The sequence below is a fragment of the Xyrauchen texanus genome, chromosome 10 (genome assembly GCF_025860055.1).
Source record: "Xyrauchen texanus isolate HMW12.3.18 chromosome 10, RBS_HiC_50CHRs, whole genome shotgun sequence".
Lineage (NCBI taxonomy): Eukaryota > Metazoa > Chordata > Actinopteri > Cypriniformes > Catostomidae > Xyrauchen > Xyrauchen texanus.
Genome location: NC_068285.1, coordinates 34,474,236 through 34,502,025, shown reverse-complemented (window position 1 = coordinate 34,502,025; position 27,790 = coordinate 34,474,236). Strand labels below are relative to the sequence as shown.

At 39.1% G+C, this 27,790-nt stretch overlaps 1 protein-coding gene across 3 annotated transcripts in view; it reads right to left on the bottom strand.

Moving 5' to 3' along the window:
• trit1 (tRNA isopentenyltransferase 1) overlaps positions 1–27,790 on the bottom strand; it is a 54,884-nt gene that overhangs the window by 14,927 nt on the left and 12,167 nt on the right. The window contains exons 1-7 of one of the 3 annotated variants that reach the window (XM_052135332.1): positions 11,039–11,106; positions 10,429–10,568; positions 7,156–7,255; positions 6,871–7,025; positions 5,010–5,152; positions 4,816–4,927; positions 824–936 (exon numbers count right to left, since the gene is read on the bottom strand). In XM_052135332.1, the coding sequence (XP_051991292.1) occupies positions 824–936; positions 4,816–4,927; positions 5,010–5,152; positions 6,871–7,025; positions 7,156–7,255; positions 10,429–10,499 (694 nt within the window). In that variant the 5' untranslated portion in view covers positions 10,500–10,568; positions 11,039–11,106. Of the gene's footprint in view, positions 1–823; positions 937–4,815; positions 4,928–5,009; positions 5,153–6,870; positions 7,026–7,155; positions 7,256–10,427; positions 10,569–11,038; positions 11,107–27,790 lie in introns of those variants that run through there. The other 2 variants (XM_052135331.1, XM_052135333.1) reach the window with 2 other exon arrangements.

Genomic DNA, 27,790 nt, shown 5'->3' with positions numbered 1-27,790 from the left:
GAATTTACTCAGAATGGTGCCAAAAACATCCAGTGATGGGCAGTTCTGTGGATGGAAATGACTTGTTGATGAGAGAGGTCAACAGAGAATGGCCAGACAGGTTCGAACTGATAGTCTACGGTAACTCAGATAACCGCTCTGTACAATTTTGGTGAGAAGAACATCATCTCTGAATGCTATTCTGAGATGCGGGTTGGTGATTGGTTTTGGCAGCACGAGGGGGACCTAAACAATATTAGGCAGGTGGTTTTACATTTCATTTCATTTACATTTCTGCATTTGGCAGACGCTTTTATCCAAAGCGACTTACAGAGCATATATTACAGGGACAATCCCCCTGGAGCAACCTGGAGTTAAGTGCCTTGCTCAAGGACACAATGGTGTTGGCCGTGGGATTCGAACCAGCAACCTTCTGATTAACAGCCCTGTGCTTTAGCCACTACGCCACCACCACTCCACTGTTTTAATGTTGTGGCTGATCGGTTTATGTACTCATTTTGGTGAGAGTAGATAAAAATGGGGGTGCAACAATAATGATATCATTGTTTGAATTGGTGTTATTGCTTAAAATGCATTACAAAAAATGTGTTCATTCAAGGACTATGCCAACAGTAATAAAAAAAAACAACTTCATTTTCTAAAACAGTGACCCTCAAAAACATGTTTTCAGTCTAAGCATCTGAGATTGGGTTTGGTCTCTTTACTTTTTGAAACCAGGAGAGGTTTCATAACTGTTCTCATGCATAAAAATCTCAAAACCAATTGTTTTACAATTGTTGGTCTCAATGGTTGAACTGAATAAAAAAAAAAAAAAAAGTGTTACCTTTGATCCTCAGTTTCTCACGTTCTTCATGACTGATGTTCTCGCTTGCTGTCAAGTACTCGTGAAACTCTTTAAAGCCAATAGACTGAAATATGCCATGCTGATAGTCCTGACTGCAACACACAAAGAAAAATCAATGTTTCTTATTTTCCCTAAATTAACTTAACTAGAAAAGAACTATCAGTGCAGTAGCATATTAAAAGCTTAAAAAAAAATCCATGGACAACAAATACATGTTTCTTATTCCAAAGAAAATGTAATTGTTTCTTTCACATGCAAAACTCATCACCACAAAGCTAAGCTATTATGGGTTGCTTCGTGGTAGTTAATTTGTTCCATGTCATTGAAGTTCAATGCTCTGGTTCCTATGGTGTTCTGGGTGGTTGCTTACAGGGAAAAACAGCCCATCCCCAAGTCTCCATGATATTATGACACCTAAATATGGCTTGGGTCCCTACTTTAACGTAACTCTGGCTTTTTTCTCCACCTATCTATTTGTCCACCATGTGAAAAGTAAAAGCCTTTTAACAAGTCACACAATTTGGGGAATCATTCATTTCTGTAGCACAAACTGTTGCATGAGTTGTGTACCAGTTTTTAATACTTGGGGTTAGGGTACCCCAATTTAAAGAATAATACAATGGTATTGCGACAAAAGACCTGGGTGAACTCAAGTGTTCCATCACATGTCTAAAATTTCAAGGGACACAATATTAGAGCTGGAATTGCGGTCACTGGGTGCATCAGAACACCAGCCCTGGGGTAATAATGAGTTGTCATATAGCTCAGGAATCACAGGGACACAGACAGTGCAGAGTGGGGGAGGGGTGTCTATTGATGGGGCAAAGCGAGATAGACGCAGAGATAGAGAGAGAGAGAGAGAAAGAGAATAGAGAGAGAGAAATAGATCGGAAAGGAGAGACAGGCAGAGTCTGACCTTCCTGCCTTGTGACGGCTCCCGATGTAAGTTGAGACTGCTAACGGAAGGGCAACAGATGCAGACAAGGAGAGAAAAAGGGGAAGAGAGTGGGATGATGCGAGGAGAGGGAGAAAAGTGCTTGAGTGGCGAGATTGTGGCTAAAAATGGTCTGAGCAAGGTGGTGGTGGTACGATCGGCGGGAAGGAGAGCTGGGCAGTCGGATACTGTCTCATCAATCACCCAAAGCCACACCCAGAATGGTCCAACCCCAGACACTTCTGTGTCATCAACATCCACACACACACAGACAGACTGCAGTGCAGCCCATCTGCCAATATCCTTGCACAATCGAGCATGTGACAGCACTAACAATCAATAATGAATTAACTTATATACAAAATACTGTTAGTGTGCTTGTAAATACGGGCTAGAGTGCGGGATACTTCAAAACAGCTTACACATATGATGCTGTAAGATGTAAATCAAGAATGAAGTGCAATTTTTTGTGCCATATAAATCTAATGGCAATACTACACAGCTGCCAAATACAATGACAGGTGCTGCATGTCTGTGTCAATCTGAATTTATTTCCAAAGCAGATTTTTACATTTTTAAAGTGTGAGTGGTGCTTAGCTGTGCAAAACTCACTGCCACAAGGTTAGGGCATTGTGGAAAGTTGCAACGACGTTGCTAAGTGGTTCCTAGTGTGTTCGAGGTGGTTCCTTACTAGCCCAAATCAAAAGATCCCCAAATCTTTCCAAGTCTGTTTTATAATTTGCCAGGTGAAAATCTTAAATCCAATCACATAGATAAGAGATAGCATGAATGGCAGATATTATTCAAGTCCGTAGCAAATCCTTTGTGGGTCAAGTTACTTCCAGAAGTTTAATATTAGGGGTTTGTTCAAATGAGATTTGTCATTATTGTCCAATACCTGTCAATTAGTGAGGTTGACTAGTTTATCAAGATTATCAAGATTTTGTTTCATAAAGTTTGATATCTTTAATGGTGGTGCTTTAATTAGCATGTTGACAACATGCTATGCTTTATCAGTTAAACAGTTTGCAGGGTAATATGCTCTCAGAGAAGTTGCGTCTCTAAATTCATTCCCATTAAAACACAGCAATAGACCTTATTCACACGAGTGCAATCTTTGATTTTTAACGGGAATGACAATGCGGCTGTGAGGGATAGACTTTTTCCACTGCACGTTACGGTTCGACTCGACTCTGCTCGCTTTACTTTTCTGAGTTTGCTTTTCCACTGCAGTTTAGTGCCGCCTCAATGTGGGTGAGATTATAGGTTGATCGTCATAGTTGCACGGCCTCTACTGCAGACATAATTTTAAACGTGACACAAACATTACTGACCATTAACAATAACATGACCACTAGCTGTTATTACTAGCTCATTGTGCTGCATAAATCAGTTGTTGCATGGTGATTTTACATAAGTGTAACAGTTCAATTGGCCTGGTTGTTTTAGAAGCATGCTTCCAGTAGCTGGTCAACTAAATAAAGTGAAGCTTTCAAGCAGAATATAGAGTTAACGTAACAAAACATACCATCCTCCATCGACAATCCACTCTCCCTATCTATCTCGCCATAGATAGTGTCCATTTGGTCGAATCACTTCCACTTTCTTCTGTCTGAACATCTCCAGCTGTTGTGGTCCTTGATGGTTCTGTAGTCACTTTTAAAGTTTTTTTTTTAACTTTTCCCTACACTGTTGGTAGGTCCGGTGGAAGCCATGTGCGGACAACAGCTGAGACACTTCTTGAAAGACTTCTTCGTTTTGTGTTTCGTTAGTCGCTAACTAGAGGAACATCTGCACCTCGTTTATTCACCACGGTGAGGATTTGCGCACAGCCATTTCTTTTTACAATTGGAAAGACGCGTAAACAAATGATACTGCTGTCGCTGTTTTTTAATTTACAGATTGTCCCCAATTCACTTCCTTTGTAAGTGCCTCACTGCCATGCAGATATTTGCTTGTTTTAAAGAAAAGGTCAGACAAGTCCAAATATTTTTTGTGGTAATCAACATTTTACAGCAAATGCTGTCGATTGAGCTTAAATTGTTTTGAACCCGAAATATTCCTTTAAGACTGATTACTAGTCCACATGGAAAATGTGAAGGTTTGCACATCCCTAATATTAGCAATAGTAATAGAGATGAACTAGTCAAGTCATTTTTATTTGTACAGCGCTTATCAAAACACAAATCGTTTAAAAGCAGCTTTGCAGAAAATCATGCATTAACAAAAACTTTGTGTAGTTTGATTAAATATGACTGTAAATTGTATATAAAAATTAAATAAATAATAATTGTATTTAGAACCCCAGTGAGCAAGCTGAAAGTGACTGTGGTAAGACTCTATAAGATGTTGGTTAATGGAGAAAAATATCCTCGGGAGAAACCAGACTCACTGTGGGGGCCAGTTCCGCTCTGGCTAACATCATGAACATAATGCCAATATTAGTTATTTATGTGCGGTCCAGGTAATGGTTTAAGATTAGTAAACTTAAGTAAGTGTTAAGGTCCAGTGTAGGTCATACAATTGTATGAACTGTAAAATTAATGACTAATGTCTTTGTTGTTCATGCTGGATTAACAGATGCATTGTCCTTTGTTAGTTTACTACGAATGATAAAAGGTAATACTGGGTCATAACCAAAGTTGTCAATTTCCAAAGTTTTATCCTTTAGCTGACACAATTCCACTATCCAAAGTACATTAGTTAAATTAGAGTACCCAAGTACTGTGTGTAACGCACTTCTGTGTGTAACACATCCCACACTATTTGCTTCACGAAATGATAACTCAAAAAATGGAGATTGTAAAGGAGTGGTGTGATATTACATTTCTAAGCTATAAGGTTTATGATTTTTGCCTACAGAATGATACAACAGGAGAAAAACTTACATAGATTTATACATCAGGAGGGACCCAAGCTATATCTAGGGACCAGAATATTATATAGAATTGGGGGTGGGCTCTTTTGACTTAAGCCCGTCAGGCAACACTGATATTTTTTCCAGTTAAAAAAATAATAAAATCTGTATCACAAAAACCTGCTGTCTTTGATCTTCTGCTCATTGAAGCGCAGATGAAAATCCTTGAGTTCATCAATCAGCCCAAGAGACAACATCTCATCCACACGCTTGTCCAACCTCTCATCCAGAGCTACAGAGGAAATGAAATAAACATTCTCAAATCTTATTAACACTACACAGCTAATCTAAGATGACTAGCAGGTCTTATATACCATCCATGTTGGAGTGCAGCCAGAAGATGCAGGGATCCTGGAACCGCAAAGGACCACCAAGACAATCTCCACCATCCTGCCCTCGCTGCTCCTCTAAAAGTCGACTGTGTGGAAATCCAGTGTCTTGATACACTTGCAGACTCCTGTCAATCAATAAATCAAATCATCAACCATCCATTCATCATAATCAGTTACACAGCCAAAACACAAAGTCAGTTCACCTGCCAAATAATGTCAAAGAGATTATATGGAAAGACCATTCCAAAAAAAAAAAAAAAAAAGAGCAAGAAAACAGGTAGAAAATACCGATTACATTTTTGTCAAGCCAAACAAAAGGTGCACATGATTCTGTTTACTGTGCAAGTTCATTTAGTTCATTGGCCCCTTGATACTGATTAAACACCAACTGAAGCATGTGAAAACATGCGTGTAACAAGCTTGGAAACCACAACGGACAGCAGTTCTCTCACACAAATGCAGAAAACGATGCAGCCCAACAAAAGCATAAATGTACCAGGGCAAGACATAAAAAGCATTCACACCCAAGGGCCATTCAGCTTCAACTCTACTCCTTTTAAGGGACATGTATGGGTAAAACCTCAATGCAAAAAAGCAGGTATAGGTGCCGCGGAATGTTGTAGGTTTGAAGCCCATTAGGTGCAATCGAGGCCCACCTCAGATTGGGGTACTAATTAAGATAATTAGTATCAGGATTTCCACACTTTGACCAATTCATTTTCATGATTTTTCCATGACTTTTTAATGTCACAAAGCGAGAGCGAGACAAAGAGACCAAAGAGCAGATTTATTTACAGTTCATATAGTAACTAGAGTTGAGGAATCCTCCAATGAGCACTCCCACAGGCGATCGCATGCACCGTGATGGTGAAGAGCAGAGTAGAGAGGAAACCTCCACATAAATGCAGCTGACACGCAGCTAACTGGAAGGCAACCACACTCCTGACATGCGGGCAGAGACGTGGAATCCTCCATTGAAGATTTCTGAGCGCAGAGAACACGCACAGTGCAAACTGAGAGGCAATCGCACACCAACAAGAGGGCAGAGACGGGCAACCAAACACATACATATGGCAGGACCAACATGGCAGAGAGAGTGAGGTAGGTTACTTCACATCAAACAACTTTCTCTAATGATAACACACCATACACAATGACAAACTACATTCAACAATCCAGCAAAGAACACGAAAAATTCCCATGAAAAAGCTGATTCTGCATGCCATCGGCACCTGAAACACGAGGGAGAAAACGTCAAAACAGTTAGATCAAAACAAACAGAACAAGGAGCATGAGTGTCCGGATCCCGACCGAAACTGAACCATACAGGAAGTCAGGACCTAGACACCATGCTCTGGACAAGAAACAAGACAGACTGAAGAGCTCACGGTGGTAACTCACAACCATGCGCTCACACAAAGAACGTACACGAAACACAAGACATGGGATGATGATGTCACTGTCCCATCAGAAAAAAAACCCAACCTGACAGAGTGACAGAACCGTGACATTACTGAAGAGCGCACGGTGGTAACTCACACCCAGACCCTTGTGCTCAACTCAAAGACAGGACACGAAACACAAGACAGAACATGGGGTGATAATGTCATGGTCCCATCAGACAAAAACCCAACCTGACAAAGTAGCATGACCATGACATTTAAAGCTTCTGCTAAATGACTATATGTAAATGTTAAAAGTTGAAGCCATAGGCCAAGACATCAAATAATAAGACCCAGACAAAGGCCTCATTTTTGTGACCGAGAAGTTTTAAGTCCAAGATCACATGGTCAAGAACAATTGTGTAAGACAATGAAGCATTGCCACAATATCTAGCAACTACCTTGCAATCTTGCGTGCATCATGAGGGTGCAATATGGCTGCCATATCAGGGTCCACCTCTAACAGCCTTCTGTGAAGTTCAGGACCACCCAGTTTCTCAAGTGCCATCTTTGATTCAGGTGCCCCGCCCCTTTCTGACTCAGTGTCACTCCCTTGCTGCAGGCCAGACAGAGGTTGTATAGTTTTAGATGATCTCAGCCAATAGATGCATAGAAAAATTCTAAAATCCCTGTAATATTACAGAAAGACATTTTTCATACTCACAGCATGTTTAATTCATACGTACCCCAGTGTCAATGAGCACTTTCCATAAAATGGACTCAATGTAGTAGTTTGTGCCTCCAACAATAATGGGCAGCTTTTTTCTCTGATGCATGTCATCTATGTCTCATATTAAGGAATTCAAATGCCATGACGAAGAATACACTTTCAAGTAAACATCCTATGACTCACTAACATATAAATTATGTATCACAATCATACATGTAGAATCACTTTAGGTTGCTGCAACAGTACTCAACTAAAATGCAATATCATATTCTCTGATCTATAGCTTATCATTAGTAATAATGTGCTCTCTAATGTGATGTCATAAATCTGGTGCCACATGAGGGCAGTTTGCTTGAGATTCAAATAAACAGCATCAGAAACTGCCGCTCTGGAGCAATTAGATAACTTCTTCAATAAGAGAAGGCGGATCAGCACTCCACCTCACTCAAGATGGACACAAACACATAATCTGGCCACACACACAGTGTCCATCCCCAGCCACATCACTCAGTTCTCACTGGGGAGGGAGGTGGAGAAAAGCAGGGCGTGGCAGATAAAGGCAGAGATAGTGAGGAAGACAACAAATAAAGATACTGGGAGCGGAAGAAATGAGGAAAGGGGTGGGGAAGTGACTGTGAAAGAGATATGGATGGAGAGAGGAAAAAAAGCATAAGAGCATCTCTAAATGTGTACAACAGAGGCATGAAAGAAGTTTCAGTGTATGGCTGAAGGATTGACAAATCATAATTGTTGGTTATTTTCCTTGATGCTGTAATCAATAAGGATGCGTTACGATCGTTAACAAGTTGTCCAACAACCGACACATCAATCAGCGAGGTCGCCGATTTATCTATTTTAGATTTTTTTCAAATATATTTTTTAGAACATTTTCACTGCTTTAAATAGCATTCTGACAGCACGCTGTGCTTTAGCTATTAGATAGTTTGTCAGTTAAGCCATCTCTAAAAATGTTTTAATTCACCCTCTTTAAAGCTAGGCTGAGACAGTCATAAACTTTCAGGCCACATAGACACTTATCAGATTTTCGACAGATTGTTTTCGCCAAAGTATGTAGTAGAGCGTTTTCAAAATGTTCCATTAGATAGAGGGAAACTAAGTTTTAGCGTAGATGAGAGATGTGTAGATGTAGGGAAATCAATGTGTTTATCTAAAAACAGGTTCACCAGAGCGATATTAACAACACAACACAACACAACACAACACATAATCCAGAGAACAGAACTTACTAAATATGCCTGATGAGTGTGTAGTCAGAGAATAGACGCATTTCTATCCCCAGCCTCATTTGTTTGAAACGAGGTACTCAATCAAACAGAGAAAGGAGGCGGTAATGTCCGTCAACTCTCCTCCATTCTGAAACCGAGGAGCATTTGTGACAGACCTCCAACTGACAGACCTCCAGCTTATGAAATGCTGGCTTTAATATGCTGTTATGTGAAAGTTTTTGGACGGGTGCCGGTTCACAGTGGGTGGGGTTACCTGGTTTGTCATTGTTTGACGTCACAGAGTACAAAATGTTTTCACAATTTTCTCCGTTGTGTTAAGAAAAAGTAAAAAGGGGTTAGATTAAACATTTTGGGGTGAAAAAACCCTTAAATCGTGTTTGCCATTGATTTTATGTACTATAAATCAAATAGCACATAAAATATGTTTTTGCATTGAAATAACACTTCTCATTTTCCAATATTTTATAATAAGTAAATGTTTATATACCAGTGGATTTTTTTTGACAAAGTATGGTACTAGTTATTCACCCATTTAACCGTTGTTGAAGTTTATGAGCTTTCAGCTGATTGGTCCAAGTTTGCTGCATGGCATTTTGAATGTTCATTCATAGTAAAAAAAAAAAAATGTAATGTTTTAAATAATGTGTGTAGTTTTGCACATCCTAGTAAATTGAACATATTTCGTTTTAGGAGTAGTCCTAAATGGAATAGTCACTTTATACAATTAAATCACAGCAGCCACAATCATAATCAATATTATTTTTAGATTAATCTCAATGCATGTTTCACAGCAGTTATAACTGCTCTTTCGTGTGGGAGCAAGACTGGGGAGCACATATCACCCGCCACTCACCATTTTGCACGTGTGTGAGCGTCTGAGGTGAGCGAGCACACTTGTGTCTGCGGCACTGCAGACACAGCGAGTCACCCCACCTCCTCACACACTCACAGCATCTCCCTTAGCTATTAATATCCTCCTCATCTCACAAACATCTGCAGCAGGCGGGCAGGGAAATCGAGGACAGTGATGCCTTTCTCTCTCTCTAAAATAAACGAATTTCCAGTTATACCCTTAAATTTACAGAAAGAGCATGCCTCAAGTGTCTGAAGGGAGTACAACCCAGCGCCCACTCATAAAATGCCACAGCCACTCATGTGACGCGCCGGGAAATGCCAGATTCCACAAAAGTCAGGAAATTAAAAGATTGGGATTTGCATTCACACAAGGCGCAGCCACACAAAAGCCATGCCACAGATGTCAGGGAGGCAATGACATTTTCGATGAACAATTAAACGTCTATTAAAATGTTTTCAGATGATTTCTTTAAAGGCCGAGTAATGGCCCATTAATTTCATCTATACAAAGACAAATAATAAACATTAATATTTTAAAGGCCCCTTCAACTAAACTTGAATGACTGCCTGTCATTGTGAATTACAGGAAGAGGGGATGGGTCAGGATAATTAACTAGTGCATTGGTTCCCAAACCTATCCCCAGAGGTTTGTGTGGACACAAGTCACCATTGCTGTAACCAAGGATGCAGTTAGGGTTTCCAAATTATACTACAAAAGAAATTATACTCTAAAATAAACAATAAAGGGTTGAATTTAAAGCCACAAACTCTCAGAGAAGGTTTTGTTCAAGTACTAGTAAGACTGTCAGGAAAACCTACAGTAAATCCCTTTCCAGCAAGTGGTGTTTCTAATTTCCACCCCTTTTAACTTAGAGACATTCTGTTACACCCCATCCATGATTTGTAAAAGCAAGAACACAGCCTATGTGAACACCCTGAAGAATTTATGTTAGGAAGACATGATAGCATTCGGAATTCATTTCTTTTCAATGATAGTTTGTGCTTTCTAGAAACATGAGCAATAGCGGAGCAAAATTTATGCAAATGAGCAGTGACGCAAAACAGCGGTCATGCATAACAAAAGGGGACGTCTTTAAGAAGACAGGGAAAATGCCTTAAATAATTTCATTCATTCTAGAAGACTTTGGAATTTGAATTGCTGCACTGATATAACAGGAAAGGATATGAGAGAAAGAGCTTTGTTCCTGAAGTCCACCACTGTGTATCCACTAACCAATGGATCCACAAAGCTGATCATGTGATGGCAACACTGGGCTTGTTCCTCCTCGGTAACCTTGTTGGTGATGATATCCAGCCCTTTGTATACCTGCAGTGAGAAACCAAGCAGAGTCAATCAGATCACACAAATAATGAATCAGCAAGTAGGTCAAACCAGGTCATGAGTTAAATTCTCAAAGTAGCAGAAGTTGTATGCTTCAAAGAGGCCATTGTTTTCGCTTGGTTCATCATTTCATGATTGCTACATAAATCCTTTAAAAAGGCACATTTTAAATCTCAGTCAAGGGCAGTCCACTGGGACGGATGTCAAACAGGTCACGGGCACACCCTTACCCTGTCCCACATTTTTACTGTTATGATTCTTGACTAAATCCAATGACTTTTCCCTTCTGTTATGCTGTTATTCCTTAAATTCTGTTAAGGAATTTACTGCAAGCTCACATCTATGCTATACCATTTCTTTTGCCGTGGCACTTTAGAGCAAATAAATGTATCAGGAGACATAGGAAAATGGCCGAAATGAAAATACTATGGCGCCTGCAGGAATGTCAGTCTCACCTTTCTGTTAAAAGAGCAAACTGCATATTTGATAGAGGCCTCATCTGTTTATTTTCCACTTTAGAACATGCATGCTCATTAGCTCCACCAGCCTGAAAAACACAATGATGTTTTAAGCATAATTTGAGCTAAAGCAGCAATAAGAATGGCTCTCGATTCCCAAACTTTGTCATGTGGCATTTGTCCGTAAATGTCTAGCACATTGTTCAGTTCACCAAAAAGTGTTGCCATGTGGCCTTTCAACGAACCTCTCGAGTGTCAGCAAGGCTTCAAGGGCATGCGTGCACAGCCACAGCTAAATTCAGAGCAGCTTACCGTAACTTCTCTGTGCTTGCGTGCCGATTTCGGCAAGTTAGGTAGAAATGCTACTGAATAACTGAGATCCTTCCCTTGTGCTCTCAACAGGACATCTCTGCCAGCAAAATATTAATGTGTGTGTGGGGGGTCAGCAATGAGGCGAGACAGCCATTCACCCCATTCTGTCCACAGCAGACAGATGGTAACACTAATAAAGAGGATTGATTAAAACACACAGTAGGCCTTAACAAATCGTCACAGTACTTAGAATTGCAGAGTTACTTTTTTTTTACTGCTGAAGTAAAACGCTTGGTTTTCAGACCCAGCCCTCTTGATAGCAATATTTGGGCTTTACTGCCCCTAACTCTGTGAAAACAATAACAACTGTTATTAAATAAACTAAAATGCTGAGTAGGATCAAATGATTGTTAAGATTTGTCCGTTTTTTTAGGGCACGATAAAGCAAACAGTATTTACTTACAGCCAGCCGCATAAACCATCATGGAAGTTGAGTACAGAATGAAGAACACTTAACAGTATCTAGAACTATACTGTGCACTGTAGTACTCACTAACACACACACAAATACCATAAAAAAATTCCCTAATTTAGCCTATTATAAATTTAACTATAGTATTAATGTCGGTTAAGTAGGGCTGGCGATATGGGCAAAAATATTAATCACAATATTTTTTCATATAATTTAATATCAACATTTATCACAATTAGATGGAATGAAAACAGACCTTTTCTATGTGGATTGTTCACCGATGTTGCACAGATATGACTACGCAAAAGGTACTCCGAAGGCTGCTTTCTTAAATATTTTTAGCAAAGAATATTTGACATTATTATTATACATTGTCAACAAATTCTATAAATGAACACTGAGAAATAGAATAAATAAAAATAAAATAAATAGCTAAAGAAATATCAGTACTGTATGTTTAGTATCAGCCAATTGCTGACCATTAAAATAAACAATAAACCCAATAAATTGCTAAATAAACATCAGTACTGTTTAGTACTAATCAAATGCTGACTATATTAATACTGCCAGTCAATTAGAGGCAGGTTGTAAAACAAGAAGCACCTGCCGAGTCACACCTGCTGAGTCAAGCGGTGTTACACAGTGTTCTCTTATACAAGTTCAGGGTAAACATTCAACGGTGGAAACCAGACTTTTAAATATTATAAATGCAACGACTGGAATTGTTCAGTTGAAGTGGGTACCAAACTACGAATCCTTAACAAAAGAGTTTGGTGAATACATTTCCAGTATTTCACAAACTAGTTAGCAGCTTACCGAGAAGACACCGCTTAATACTGCACCGCTTGACTCCGCCCTGTCTGCAGAGCCACAGTCAGCTCTGTAAACAATTGAGTCGGAGCGCACTCTGCTGGACAAACTACGTTATGACACCAATTCTAATGTATAAAGTATGCATTATTTGTTCTGAAAAAAGTCTGCACATACCAGTAAACAAATACGCAGATGCAGATAAATCGGTGAAAGAATAAAAGCTAAAAAGGAAAAAGGATAATATCGTCCGACTGATTCTATACTCTGTTAGGATTTAATCTTCCATAAAGACATATAACCTCATCAATGAAATTTCACCAATTTCAACATCTTTAGTTGAGCTTTGACTCCACTAAAAAGCCTTAACTTGTCACACTCCACGGTCAAGCTCAGTAGGTGTAGCATAAGCTGAATTGTCAACCGCCAATAAACATCACAAGAAGAGGAAATCATTTCTTGCCCATGACAGCACTATAGATCATGAAAACTAAACTGTACATAATAAGCAATTGTGTAGATATCGGAGTTGCTGATGTTGTGTTCAGTTGATAACTGTGTTGCATTGTCAGTGCTGTCATGTTCGGTACACAACAACATTATATTAGCCAGATAGCTAGCTAGCGGCTACCTAGCCTTATTGCTGGTTTCCATGACAGCAGGGATTACAGTGCTGTGGAAAATTATTTGCCCCCATCCTGATTTCTTCTGTTTTTGATTATATCTCATCCTAAATTGTTTAAAAAATTCTAACAAAATCTAACATAAAACGAAGGCAGAGTAAACACAAAATATAGTTTTTAAATGATAATGTTATTTATTGAAGCAAAAAAAGTTATCCAATACAAACTGGGCCTGTGTGAAAAAATATAGTTATCAAATCTAAGAAACTGCATTCATAAAGGGGTTCAGCTGGACTAGACACACCCAGGCCTGATGACTGCCAGCCCTGTTCAATCAAATCAACACCTAAACTTTTTCAGCAGCATTAATTTGGCTAAAGGGTCTAACCCAGCAGCACACTATACCAAGGTCGAAAGAAATTCCAGAAATGATGTGAAAAAAGGTGATTGAAATGCATCAGTCTGGGAAGGGTTACAAAGCTATTTCAAAGGCTATGGGACTCCCAAGAACCACAGTGAGAACCATTATCTCCAAATGGAGAAAACTTGGCACAGCAGTGAACATTTCCAGAAGTGGCACACCTTCCAAAATTCCTCAAATACTTGACGTTTAAAACCACATTAAACAGGGTTTTCAATTATGTGCTGAATTCAAACCGTTTCCGCAATTCGCGCCGTTCCTCTCCTTTGTTTTCACAGCGCTGAGCTTCGAGACTGGATCAGCGAGTAAACACATCGATCAGTGTAGTGATTTTCATCTAGGAAACTACTGCTGAATTGAAAAATTAGCCACATTAAAACTGCTTTGCAAAAACAGAAGTACAATAGCATGACTCTATGAGTCCAGGTTGCATCTACATATAGTGCATGAAAATAGAAATCACTCAGTAACATGGAGATGGAGAGAGAGAGAGAGCGAGAGAGAGAGAGAGAGAGAGAGAGAGAGAGAGAGAGAGAGAGAGAGAGAGAGAGAGAGAGAGAGAAGACTGGTTCCAATCAAAGTCAATCATGGTTTGCTGGCACAGAAGTGTGTTCTCCATTACTCCTTAGCATCACCAGCTGGGACAACTGAACCACACTGAACTCTCCTTCACTCTTCAGTCGACACACCCACCCACTCCAAACAAGACAACAGCAAAGAGAAAGTGCACTAACATTTTAATAGACACTCATCTCCATGTACTCAACTAATACCTCAAGCTAAAGTTACATTATCAGGGATCAATACGGCAAGCATATGGCCTGAGAGAACAGCATGCTGGGAGTTGCACAGCTGAACTCTGCAGAGAGGGCAAATCAGGACAGAGCTTGCTGGCTGGGTAGGAATATACAGTGAATTCTGTATTCTTCCCTGTAATCTTCTGAGTGGTTGTAATTTGGGCCCCTAGCTTGTACAAACTGCTTCACAAGGCTAAAATGACATAAGAGACAGAATAAGAAAAAGTGAGGGGAGGTATGTTGTGTGGCAGTGAATGCCAACCCTGGTCATGCGGCTCTCATTTGGGGCCATGTTTCTTAAGTGCTGTCGGTATTAGTAGGTTTTGTTCCCTGCATTCGTTTGTTAACCCGTTCAATAGGCTTTGTACCAGCTTCTCACTGATACAGAACACACCCTGTGCTCCAGGTTTCTTACAACCAGTGCAAACCTTCTGTTCTCAATCATTTCCATCTCTCATTCTAACCCTCTTTTCTTACATCAACTGCTTACCTCCTCACAACTCTATAGACTTAAGTCAAAGTAGATGGCATTTTTAAAGGAATGTTCTGGGTTCAATACAAGTTAAGCTCAATCAACAGCATATGTAGCTTAAAGGGATAGTTCACATAAAAATTCTCATAATTTACTCTCCCTCGTTTCATACAAGATATGTATGATGTTCAAACAAAGACTCTTAGAAAAATATATCTGTTCTTTAGGTCCTCACAAAGCAAGTGAATGGGTGTCAACATTTTGAAGCTCCAAAATCCACATAAGGGCAACATAAAAGAACTTCAGATGACGACTGGTGGTTAAATCCATATAGTCTATAGCGATATGATAGGTTATATTATATTATAATATTCAAGTCCTTTTCCTTAACTTTCACCTTCTGTTTTTGGTGATTCACACTCTTTATGCATATTGCCCACTACTGGGCAGGAAGGAGAATTTATGATAATAAAAAAAAAGACGGTTTCTCTCCTGCACCTACCATATAGTGTTTAAACACATGGATTTAACCACTGTAGTGATATGGCTTGTTTTCATTCTCCCTTAAAGTGAATTTTGGAGGTTCAAAATGTTGGCACCCATTTACATGCACTGTATGGACCTACATAGCTGAAATAATCTTAAAATATTAATTTGTGTTCTGCGAAGAAAGTCATACACATCTGGGATGCCAGGAGGGTGAGTAAATCATGTGATAATTAACATTTTTGGGTGAACTATAACTTTAAATGTTGATTAATGCTGAAAATAATTGACTCAAACAAAAATAGTGGATACAGTAAAGGCACTTACAAATGTAATTTGTCTTGTCCATAAATATTAATATACACACTGTTTCAAAAGTATAGCTAGAAGATATTAACATTTAAACGTGTTAGCATGATTTTTTTTTTAAATCAGGAATTTATTGCCATTATGTCGTCATGACAACTTAGTTGTAATGTTGGATTAAACTTCACACATGAGATTAGAAAGCAATATTATCACAATAAAATCATTTTAATATGTATAACGTTTGTCTTCTAGTGTCAAATTCATTTAATTTGAAAATGAGTCTGTGAGGTACATTTATAGTTAACATTTATTTAAATACTGACCTTTTTCGCACCAAAAGTGACCGTGTCACTTTAGAAAACATTAATCGCTGAATCACATATGGATGACTTTCATGTTTTTAGAGCATCAAATGTTGGATCACCATCCACTTGCATTTTAAGGACCTACTGAGCTAAGATATTGTTCTTCAAATGTGTTCTGGTAAAGATCAAATGTCATACACACCTTGGATAACATGAGGGTGAGTAAATGTAGTTTTGGGGGAGAGATAACACTTTAAAGTGTATTTCATTTATTTTATTTTATTATTTTGGAAGAAAAAAATAAAAGTTGTATGAATAGTAGTCTAAGAATTATAAAGATTATGTAATGTGTTTTTTATGATTGTATGTAATTTGTTGTTGGGACTTATTTACTGTATTATTTGTGATACTGTTTGTAATTAGGGATGGGCAATTGTACTCCAACGTGAATGATCGTGTGAGTTGAAACAAAAAGACAAATCTCTTATTTCTGATTGGTCATAGCAAAATGTTGGGCGGCACCTTGAGCTCTGATTGGTTAGTGTTGCCAGAGCATGCAGTCCAAAGCCCAGACCAAACAACAGAGAGAAACATGGCTTAAAAATTGCATAGTGACAAAAGATGAAAAATACAGTCCAATGCAAGAATATTTGTACAATTCTTTTTGGTAAGGATTACGGCGCGAGTGATTTTTATTCGTGTGACACCGAAATCGAAAGCTACTTCAGTGAGCCATGCATCTCGGTAAACCAGGATCCTTAACTCTGGTGGAAGGTAAATGAGAATCGGTTTACAAAGCTGAGCATCCTTTGCCCAGTGGTACTTCGCTGGAACCGATGTCGCTGGAACAGCTGAGCGGTTTTCCACCGCCGGCCTAATTGTGAATAGACTCCGCACACGCCTCTCACCTGTGCACGTAGACAGACTTCTGTTTTTGAACAAAAATATGTAGGCTGTAGCCTATGTTTAAGTTTCATCAGTTGTGGTAAATATACAGGATGTTTTTGTTTTGAGTTTTATGAATCACCCTGTCTGTTTTATTTACAATTAGCAGTCGTTTGGTTAAATTGATAAACCTTTTTTCTTTAGCTTTGAAATTAAAAATTAAGCTGTTCGTTTTTGTTGTCATTTAAAAAGCACAGTTGAAATATGCTGCTTAAGACAACGCTTTTTTTTATAAAATACAATTGAATAAAGTAGCCTAAAAACCAATCCTGTGTGTTAATTGTTAAATCACATTTGATAATAAAAACAAAGAAACAAGTAATATTAAATAAATTAGACGCCTATATAAAATTCTATATAATAAATCAAATGTATCTGCTCTAATTTAACTTACAATAACGAACGCAGAATTAAGGTTTAGTATTACAGAAATAGCCTATATTCGGAGAGACGATGAAAATCAACACTTTTTTTGTCATAGTTTTTATCTTGTGATGAAAATATCCTTTAAATTGTATTAATAATTCATCACTAATCATCGTGTGTTGTTCAGTAATTTAAGTCAGTTTTACTCTGACTAAAATGTCATAATTTTAGCTAATGTATAGGCGATGTCAGCAATCGCTTAAAGTAGATGAAAATACTGTAATATCTGCCATACACATAACATTATGAGAACACCACAGAATTTTGTGAATTATTTTTGCTTTGCTTGCCCGTGTTTCAGCGAGCTGTTAGAAAAGCGCATCCACAACAGGATTTACACTCTCTGGCAATAGCACGTAACTGCGTTTGCATCCTTTTGTGCAGATACAAGTTGTAATGTTAAGTATCTAGTATGTCTGATTAATCTCATATGATGGGTCATAGAAGGGGCTTCAGTTTACTGGTGTTTTTCATTTATTCTTCAGCTTCAAGATTTTCAGTTTCGATAACATTGATGCAGCATAAGCAGTGTTATTTTTTATAGTCATATGTTCATGTTTTCAAAGACATGTTTTTATGTCATTATTTGTCAACATTAATTTCATTATCTCCATGACTGAGCCCCGCCACCAGAGTACTCGAGTACTCGTTTGAGACCTATCAATGACCAAAATAAGAAATTGACAAATGCCTATTTGTAATATATTTAATTTTTGTTGTGTAAATGTATGTGCAATGTGATTAAAAAAATATTAAAACAGGAAGACTAAACAGAAACCAGGAGAAACTGTTAATATCTAAAATATATATATACTTTTTTTTTTAAAGTAAAACATTTTGTGTGAAAGTTTAAGTAAATATAATGCTAAATAATAGTTAATGTATAAGTCAATTTATGCATGTACTAATATATTAAACTGTGTGATATATCAGTATCATATCAACCTTTCGGCCACCCTGCGCTCTATATAATCGACCACTAAAAACCCATATCAGTCGACCTTTAATATTAATCCAACAGGATGACAAAATGTAACTAAAAATATTTTTTTCAGGAGACCCTTTTTCTCTCAATTCCTCTTTAAATCACTTTCTTCTGCAGAGACATGTTTGTCATTGTTTCTAGCATTGCACCTCTCTTCTCTTTCACTAATAACAAATAAGTAATATTTTTTTTTCTACAATAAGCCATCCTATTCATTTTTGCCTCTGTCTGATTGACATCAATTTGCTGAAGTCCTGCTGTTGGGTCTCATGCCCTTCCATGACATAAATGGCAGGAGTCTAATCCTATGCAGATGCCTGAATGTGTGTGTGTGTGTGTGTTTGAACATGTTCTAGAGAGCCAGGGTGTCTAACTGAAACTCATTATTAATGATGACAACTGTTCCACAGAGGGGAGGAGTGAAAGAGGGAGAATCAGGACAACTGTGAAGAATGGAACAACTGTGGTCTCCATATTTCGTATCCACAAAATAAGAGCTTTTATGTGTGTTTAGCAACTTCAACATGGCGTGAGAATCTAAGTGTTCACCCTACATGAGATGCTTAACAGTGGAAGAGAGGAGCAACACAGTGGTCTCAAGTCGACCACAGCCGCAACAGGATGGGGAAAATTGCTCTTTGTTTGAGTGTGTGTGAATGAGTGTATATATGTATCTATGAGACTGAGAGCAAGAGAATTAAAGAGAAAAAATGCAAGGGGAAAAAAATCTGCGACCCGTTAAGCGACCCTGCAACACTCAGACGAGTCACCAGACAATGGCTTCAGTATTGCGCTATTAGAGAGGCAGCCACGGCTAATCCACACAGCACCTCAGGCCACGCACGAGACAGCTGCTCCCCACTATTCATACAGGGAGGGGACCAGAGTGGAGGCCTGAGACTGTAGTGACAGTATGGCTGACAGTAAGACTGACATTTCAAACGCTGGGGGACAGAAGACATTAAGATAAAGAAAACATTATTTTTGATAACTTTGCTATGACACTTCCAATTTAGTTCAGGTGAACCCCATTTCTCTGGATCATCATTGAGATATTTCTACACTTTCACTGGAGACCACCTTTGGTAAAATCCATTGATTATACATGATTTGGAAAGGCACACACCTGTCTATATAAGGCCTCAAAGCTGACAATGTATATCAGAGCAAATCCAAGCCAGGACAAGATTGTGTTGAGGCACAGACCTGGGAAAGGCTACAAAACATTTTGGCTGTATTGAAGGTTCCCAAGAGCGCCATAATTCTAAAATGGAAGTTTGGAACAACCAGGACTCTTCTTAGAGCTGGCCACCTCGCCAAACTGAACAAAAAGGGGAGAAGGGCCTTGGTAAGAGATGTGACCAAGAACCTGATGGTCACTCTGGTTGAGCTCCAGAGACCATGTGTGGAGATGGCAGAAACTTGCAGAAGGTCAACCATCACTGCAACACTCCACTGATCTGGGCTTTATGGCAGAGTGGCCAGACGGAAGCCTCTCCTTAGTGCAAGACACATGAACGCCCACTAAGGAATTTGCACCTAAAGGACTCAAGTCAAGAGGCTTTTATTGTCATTTCAACTATATACAGCTAGTACAGTACACAATGAAATGAAACAACGTTCCTCCAGAACCATGGTACTACATAATGTGACAAAAATAGAACTGAATAAGACCTACACATTACTGCATAAATTGCATGTGTGCAAACAGTGCAAGACGGTGCAATAATTGCTAAATGTGTAAATTGCAAAGGGAGTCAGATGGTGTTCAGTTGAGAGTGTGTGTGTGTGTGTGTGTATTGAGGAGTCTGATGGCTTGAGGGAAGAAACTGTAACACAGTCTGGCCGTGAGGGCCCGAATGCTTTGATACCTTTTGCCAGAAGACAGGAGGGTGAAGAGGGGTGTGTGGTGTCATCCACAATGCTGGTGGCTTTGTGGATGCACAGTGTGGTGGAAATGTCCTTGATGGTTGGAAGAAAGACCCCAATGATCTTCTCAGTTGTCCTCACTATCTTCTGCAGTGTCTTGCGATCCAAAACGGTGCCATTTCCAAACCAGGCAGTGATGCAACTGCTCAGGATGCTCTCAATAGTCCCTCTGTAGAAGGCGAGAATGGGCGAGAATGGCGAAGGCGAGAATGGGCAGTGGGAGATGGGCTTTTCTCAGCCTTTGCAGAAAGAAGAGATGCTGCTGGGCTTTCTTGGTTATGGAGCTGGTGCTGAGGGAACAGATGAGGTTCTCCAAGTGAACACAAAGGAATTTGGTGCTCTTGAAGATCTTCACAGAGGAGCCGTTGATGTTCAGCGGAGAGTGGTCACTCAGTGTTCTCCTAAGGTCAACAACCATCTCTTTTGTTCTGTCTACATTCAAAGACACGTTGTTGGCTATGCACCAGTCTGTTAGCCACTGTACCTCATCTCTGTATGCTGACTCGTCGTTTTTGATGGAGACCCACCACGGATGTGTCATCGACAAACTTGATGTGATACGAGCTATGCATTGCTGACTCACGACTGTGCAGCAGAGTGAACAGCAGTGGACTGAGCAGTCCACAGTGCTCAGTGTGGTGGTCGTGGAGATGCTGCTCCCAATCCGGACTGACTAAGGTCTCCCAGTCTGGAAGTTCAGGATCCAGTTACAGAGGGAGGTGTTCAGGCCGAGCAAGTTCAGCTTTCCAATCAGGTGCTGAGGAACGATTGTGTTGAATGCTGAACTCAAGTCTATGAACATCATTCAAAAGGTTTGTTTTCTTTTTCCAGCGGGGTGAGGGCCAGATAAAGGGTGATGGCGATGGCATCATCTGTTGAGCGGTTGGGACGATACGTGAACTGCAGGGGGTCCAGTAAGGGGGACAGCTGGGTCTTGATGTCCGTTATGACGAGCATCTCGAAGCATTTTATGATGATGGGTGTGAGTGCAACGGGACGGTACTCTCAGACTGAGAAACAAAATTCTCTGGTCTGATGAAATGAAGAACGAACTGTTTGGCCTCAATTCCAAGTGTCATGTCTGGAGGAAACAAGACACTGTTCATCACCTGTGCAATACCATCCAAACGGTGAAGCATGGCGGTGGTGAAGGGCAACAGCCCACTCCCTATTTGAACTGTTCCCACCTGGCCAGCGCTACAGAGCACTGAGCACCAGCACATCCAGGCACAAGAACAGTTTTTACCCTCAGGTCATTTTCCTCATGAACAATTAAACTGCCTTAGGACTCCCCCAATTATGTAAATAAATATCTCATGTACATATGTAAATTTACAAATTTGATCCAATAACTGTACATACCCTACCTTGCACATTCACCATTATGGTATATGTCCTATTATTTGCTTGTCTATTTATACTCCCATCTTGTTTTATATTCTGTGTCTCACTGTAATGTTCTGTGTGCACTTGTTTCTCCCATCACTAAAAATAATTCCTTGTACATGGAACACGTTGCAATGAAGTTATTTCTGATTCTGAGGGGGTGTTTTTCAGCAGCAGGGACTGGTCCAGAGCACTCAGGACCTCAGACTGGGCCGAAGGTTCACCTCCAACAGGACAATGACCCCAAGCACACAGCCAAAACAAAGCAAGAGTAGCTTAGGTACAACTCTGTGAATGTCCTTGAGTGGCCCAGCCAGAGCAGATACTCAATTGAACATCTCTGGAGAGAGCTGAAAATGGTTGTACACCGACGGTTTCCCATCCAACCTGACAGAATTTGAGGATCTGCAGAGAAGAATGGCAGAAAATCCCCAAATCCAGGTTTGCAAAGCTTGTCACATCATACCCAAAAAGACTTGAATGTAATCACAGCCAAAGGTGCTTCAACTAAGTACTGAGTTAAGGGTCTGAATGCTTATGTCAATGTGATTTGTTTTTAGTTTTTAATAAATATGGGAGTTATCAAAAATCAAATCTGGCCCTTGACATAAAATGAGTTTGACACCCCTGCTCTGGACCTTTCTTCACTCCTTCTTGACTTACCTAGCCTATGGGATATTTTCATCCATTTTATTGTCTGCCAGGTGAAAATGATCTGTTTGAATGCTTTGAAAAGTAATAGCACACCTCACTTCAACAAGCCACACAATTTGATCATTTATGACCATAGTACAAGGATAGGTTTAACACTAAAGGCCAGGTTACATTTAGGTTTTCTGTGGTCCAAATGGTATCACTCACAGTCAACCAAGCGGATAGCTATTTCATCATGAAAAGACCAGGTGTAAATGTGCTCTGAAATAGCCCTGGAATTGAAGATCGGATTTATATAATTGATGTGTCCAAGTGTATATGGAATGTGCTTCTTCAATAGGATAGCAATCTGATCAGTAAAAATGCATGAAATGGCCAAGTGTAAATAGGCTCATAATTATGATGTTACCGATTCCACTTCAAGGCAGCATTAAGTTTAGGGTTTCATATCCTTAACCCGAAAGGCTAAAAGTATACTTCCATTTTCCCCATGACAATTTCGTCATCAGCCAGTTTGTGAAGACTGTCCGCATGAAGCCCAATTTTTATAACTTTGCACATCTGTGTACACCTGCACATGTGCCTGAAGTTAACTTTACTAAAGAGTATTACAAAGCAACCATAGTGCTCATGCATGGAATTCCCCCGTACAGGCTTGCGATGAAATGGGTAAAATTCGAAAGGCTAGAACATACAACCATGCGCAAGACGTAGCAGCATGAGGGAAAACAAAGTACACCCTAGCTTTAGGTATGTGCAAGCACCATCAAATATCATGTTCTGGCAAATGCTTGACAAAAATTGCTGCAAAGTTTGTTGCTAATTTGAGATTTATTGACCGAAAGTTTGACACAAATTAAAGTGTTTTTGCAAGGAATGTGTGAGGTGGTTCCATGATCAGGTGCTTCAGGATCAGCGGTAGAAACTAGAAACTCCAACACACCTCCAAGTTTCTCCAAAATTAAATGTCCCAATTGCAGACTCACTCTCCAGTATTTCCTCCATCCATCCTCCCTCTTCTCTTCCTGGAGTGGCTCAGTAAATCAAGCCTAATAAATCATTAATGTTGTCTCTCTTATCCTTCGCTTTAGCACTCTCATGCCATCATTTGTGGAGGCTTTCCGAGGCACACAGCTCACAGTACTGCACTCAACACCCCACCCACATCTTAACCCATTTCCGCACCTCCTTTCAGGATTTACTAGGAACCCAAATCCAGGGGGATGTAAAGTAGAGAACAGCGCGCCACAGGAGATGCACGATGGAGAATGAGACATTTTTCGCTTCGGATTGCGCCAAGAGACCAGCCTCAGAGTTTAACTTGATATTAGTCAGATCTTAGGCTCTATCTAGGTTTCTCTAATGCCGGATTGGATGTAGATGTCACAGCAGGCATGTGCTTGCCAGTCCTAGGCAGTCAGACTGACACAATTGGATTTTCATTCACTCAGTGTAAAATTGGGGGGATATGGCTCCTTGAAAGCATTTAGTGCCTGAGCAAACAGACAAACTGACTAGTCCATTCAATGCAAGAGCTACATTAACCCTGAGAATTTCTCCTCTTCCCATTCATCCTGTCATCTGCATCCCTTAATTACATCATTTTAAAGATGTTTTAAAATAAATCAGATCAGTTTCTCCCAAGAAATTGCTATTGCCCCCTACACTGCCACAGTCCCTAAACTTCCTAACTTAATACAAATAAATAACCATAATATAAGATATAATCTAATGATTTAATTCATAGTTGAATAAAATGTAAATTATAACAAAAAGCCGTTTACATATTCACATTTAACGATCAGTCAGTTTTTATACTGATTTAAGTTTCATAAACCCCAAGTACACAAAACAGTTCTTAAGAGTCAGACATGGTTTGCAGTTCAGTAAGTGAGACTGATTATGTGGGTTCATTTAGTAAATTATTAATCAGACTGATTCAAAATTATAACTTGTGAGTTTGTAAATTTTTCAGAGTGACTTGCGGAAAGATCTGGCAGAGTATTTTTGTTTGTTGGTGAATTTGACTGCTGTATTTGTGTGTGTGTGTATGTATATATATTATGGTAGATATTTAGGTACACATGACAAGGAATCAATTGACAAATGAGACACATGGTGGCAACTGTACATGACAAAACTTCTGGGAATGCAGTAATGTTCAAAGCAGATTGACCACAGAAATTATTGGCAAGGTTTACATGAAAAAGCCATTGCGGGTTCCCAGCATTCTGCTAGCAGTTTTCAGGCAGCAGGTTCTGTCTGCTTTGAGGTCTGATCCATTAATCCACCACACATGAATAGGTTAGACTGAACAAGTACTCAAACAGGTACAACGCCTTACCAAAGTGCGCTGATAAAAAAATTGCAGAAATGAGACAAATGCTTTAAAGGCCTGCATACAGCAGTGTTAAAATAAGGCTGAACAGAAGAACACCAATGATTCAAGGAATGCCATTTGTCAGGGTTAAAACAATGTGTTGAAAAGGCAGCATGCATTGGACTCTGAAAAAGCCTTCAAGTGAAAAAAATTACTGTGATGTCATGAAGTAGGCAGCAACCACGTGACGTGGTTCTCCAGAGTATAGCAGATTTCAATGGTGGATATAAGCTGCACTCCAGTTTCTATTCTTTTAAGCATTAAATATTGAAATAATATGTTAATGTTAGACCTAATAGAAGTTATTTTAAAAGGGACATGGTATAGAAGAATAGGTTATTACTGAACTATTGACAAAACCAGAATTTACTTGATTCAATATGCGACATGTAACAGGTTGATAAACACACATCCTCACACATTAAACACAATTATAAAGTTGTGAAAGGTGGCACAAATACCTCTTAAATTATTGGTCCAAATACAGTAAATAATATGAGACATTTATTATTTAAACTTATTAACAGCCGAATTAAATTGACATAAGTTACATACTGTTCAGTAAGGGCTGATGGCGAGACGGGTGCCCATTCAACCCATAAGATCTTCAACGGTGATCATTGGCTGCAAGATAATTGATCAATCATAGCGGTTGCACTTTGGAAATTAAAAACGGCCATTTGTGATCTGAGTTTGTGCGATTTGCGAGAATGTTAAATCTACCAATACCAGCTGTGGGACAAATGGGTCTTTTTAGAGCAGTCTTAATGACAGTTATTCCTGAAATATGCCATTCATGCCATATTCTTTATGTTGGCTACACCGCCAAAACAAGCTTAGAACAATTAAGCTGAATTACATTATTGCCATTTTATTAAAATCAAATTGACATTGGCCTACTTATTAACATGACAATACAAAAGTTATTAAATTTGTAATAAATTGTACAAAGAAATCGAGCAAAGCGACAAACTCTACCATTACAATGACTGCTGTCACTCACTGCAGGCTTATACTGTTTGAGCCCTGTAGTTCAGCGCAAGCTCTCTGAAATCAGCACGGAGTTCTGCACTCGCAACTGCTCTCATTACAAAATAAACTGTCTAATCGGCATAATCAATTATTTACACATTTTGTTGCATTGCTCTTTAGCAGTGTATTTACCATCTTTGTTGCAAGCAAGTGGCACAACAAATATCCAAATTAACTCCAAAGTGCTTATCGCTTTTGTTCTACAGCTTCTTTTTGAGCGATGATGGCGTAGTGAGCTAAAGCACATAACTGTTAATCAGATGGTCGTTGGTTCGATCCCCACAGCAACCACCATTGTGTCCTTGAGCAAGGCACTTAACTCCACGTTGCTCCAGGGGGATTGTCCCTGTAATAAGTGCACTGTAAGTCGCTTTGGATAAAAGCAACTGCCAAATGCATAAATGTAAATGTTTTAGTGTCCGCTGAGGTTTCTTCAGAATAAATATTCGTATGCCAGAGGTTAAACACAAAACAAGCATCCGGGCAGCAGACTGTTTAAAACTTGATCATTAGAATCAGCTGTCATTACTGATAAGACGGAGGACTTATTTAAGCATCATGATTGGACATATCTGTGATGCTGCAAAAACATGTTGTAAACAGAAACTATTGCAATTGAGCAGACATGAATTGAACTCTGAAATCATCAGTTTTCACGATTACATAATCGTGGCAGCCGTAATCGTAAAAACAATTAGATTTTCAGATTAATTTTGCAGCCCTAGTATTCAAGTAAACATTCAGAAATAGGAAAAAGTTTGGGGGCTGGGCGATATGGCCAAAATTATCATTACATATTGTTCGATATCGATATTTATCACGATATACATTTACACGTTGCACTTTCTTTTTTATTTCAAAGTTGATGGAAGAAGAAAAATACATTCTAAACAGTCAAAATAGTCTCAAAACCGAACAGGGGGTCCAGAGACGGCCAAAGCAGTTGGGTCTGTGGGATCTTTTACCAAAATATTAAAATATTTTATAGTTTATCAATTGAAAATCAATGTTAAAAGATCATCTGTTTGTTCTGAAGCATAGTGACAGCAGACCAGTATTTGTTGGAATATTTTTACATTAAAATGAAATATTTTTTATATTTCTTTAGATTCAGATACCAAAGTATGGGGCATAGAAGCCCTTGTGACTGTGGAATGATGCTGAATGTGGGTTCAGGGGTGTCCCGAGAAAAAATGTAGAAAACGTTTTAAAAAAAATTTAAAAACCGTTTGTATATTTTCATTAAAGTGAGAGACTAGTCTAATAACCATTAATTTTAGTCTTTCCTTATACATTCCAGACATCTACTTAATTTTCACAAAATTAGAACAAATCGGATGGAATCAATCCGGTGTCCGACGTAACCTAATCATTAGCAAGGCAGCTAGCATTAGCAAGTTCATCCAGTCTGACCCTACGTTACCACTAGTGCGTTGTGAAGGAAGCGGAGAGCGTTTTCAATTCATTCCTATGAAAGCCGAGCGTCATCCTAGCGCTGCGAGTGCCTTTGAGCGGATTTCGTCCGCCCTAGGGGAAATGCAGCCTGAGAAAGCCAAACTGCTTGTGTTTTAATGACACGAAGTAAATATAGAAAATTCCTCAAAAGTTTATGGTGGATTTTCTTTATAGTGATATATATCGATATTGTTTTATCGCCCAGCCCTAGGAAAAAGTAATGAAATGTAAAATAAAACCACATAAATAACTGCTCTTCACTGTATGATTGTAATACATTAATGATTATTAAAGCTAATAAAGTTATCAAGCCAAAAACCATGCCTGGTTTTCTTAATATTAACGACATACTGGACACCTACAGGTCTATTAGCATGCATTTACTCTTCAAGTGTGATATTTTGAAACAAATCACTTTAGTCCCGCTGCTTGCATCCACTTCAGGCATAATTGAAAAATTACATTAATCCCTCAGAAAGACACAGAAATTCACAGAATGTTTTAAAATTGCATGATCATTTAGAAATGTATCCGAAACGTATAGAAACTG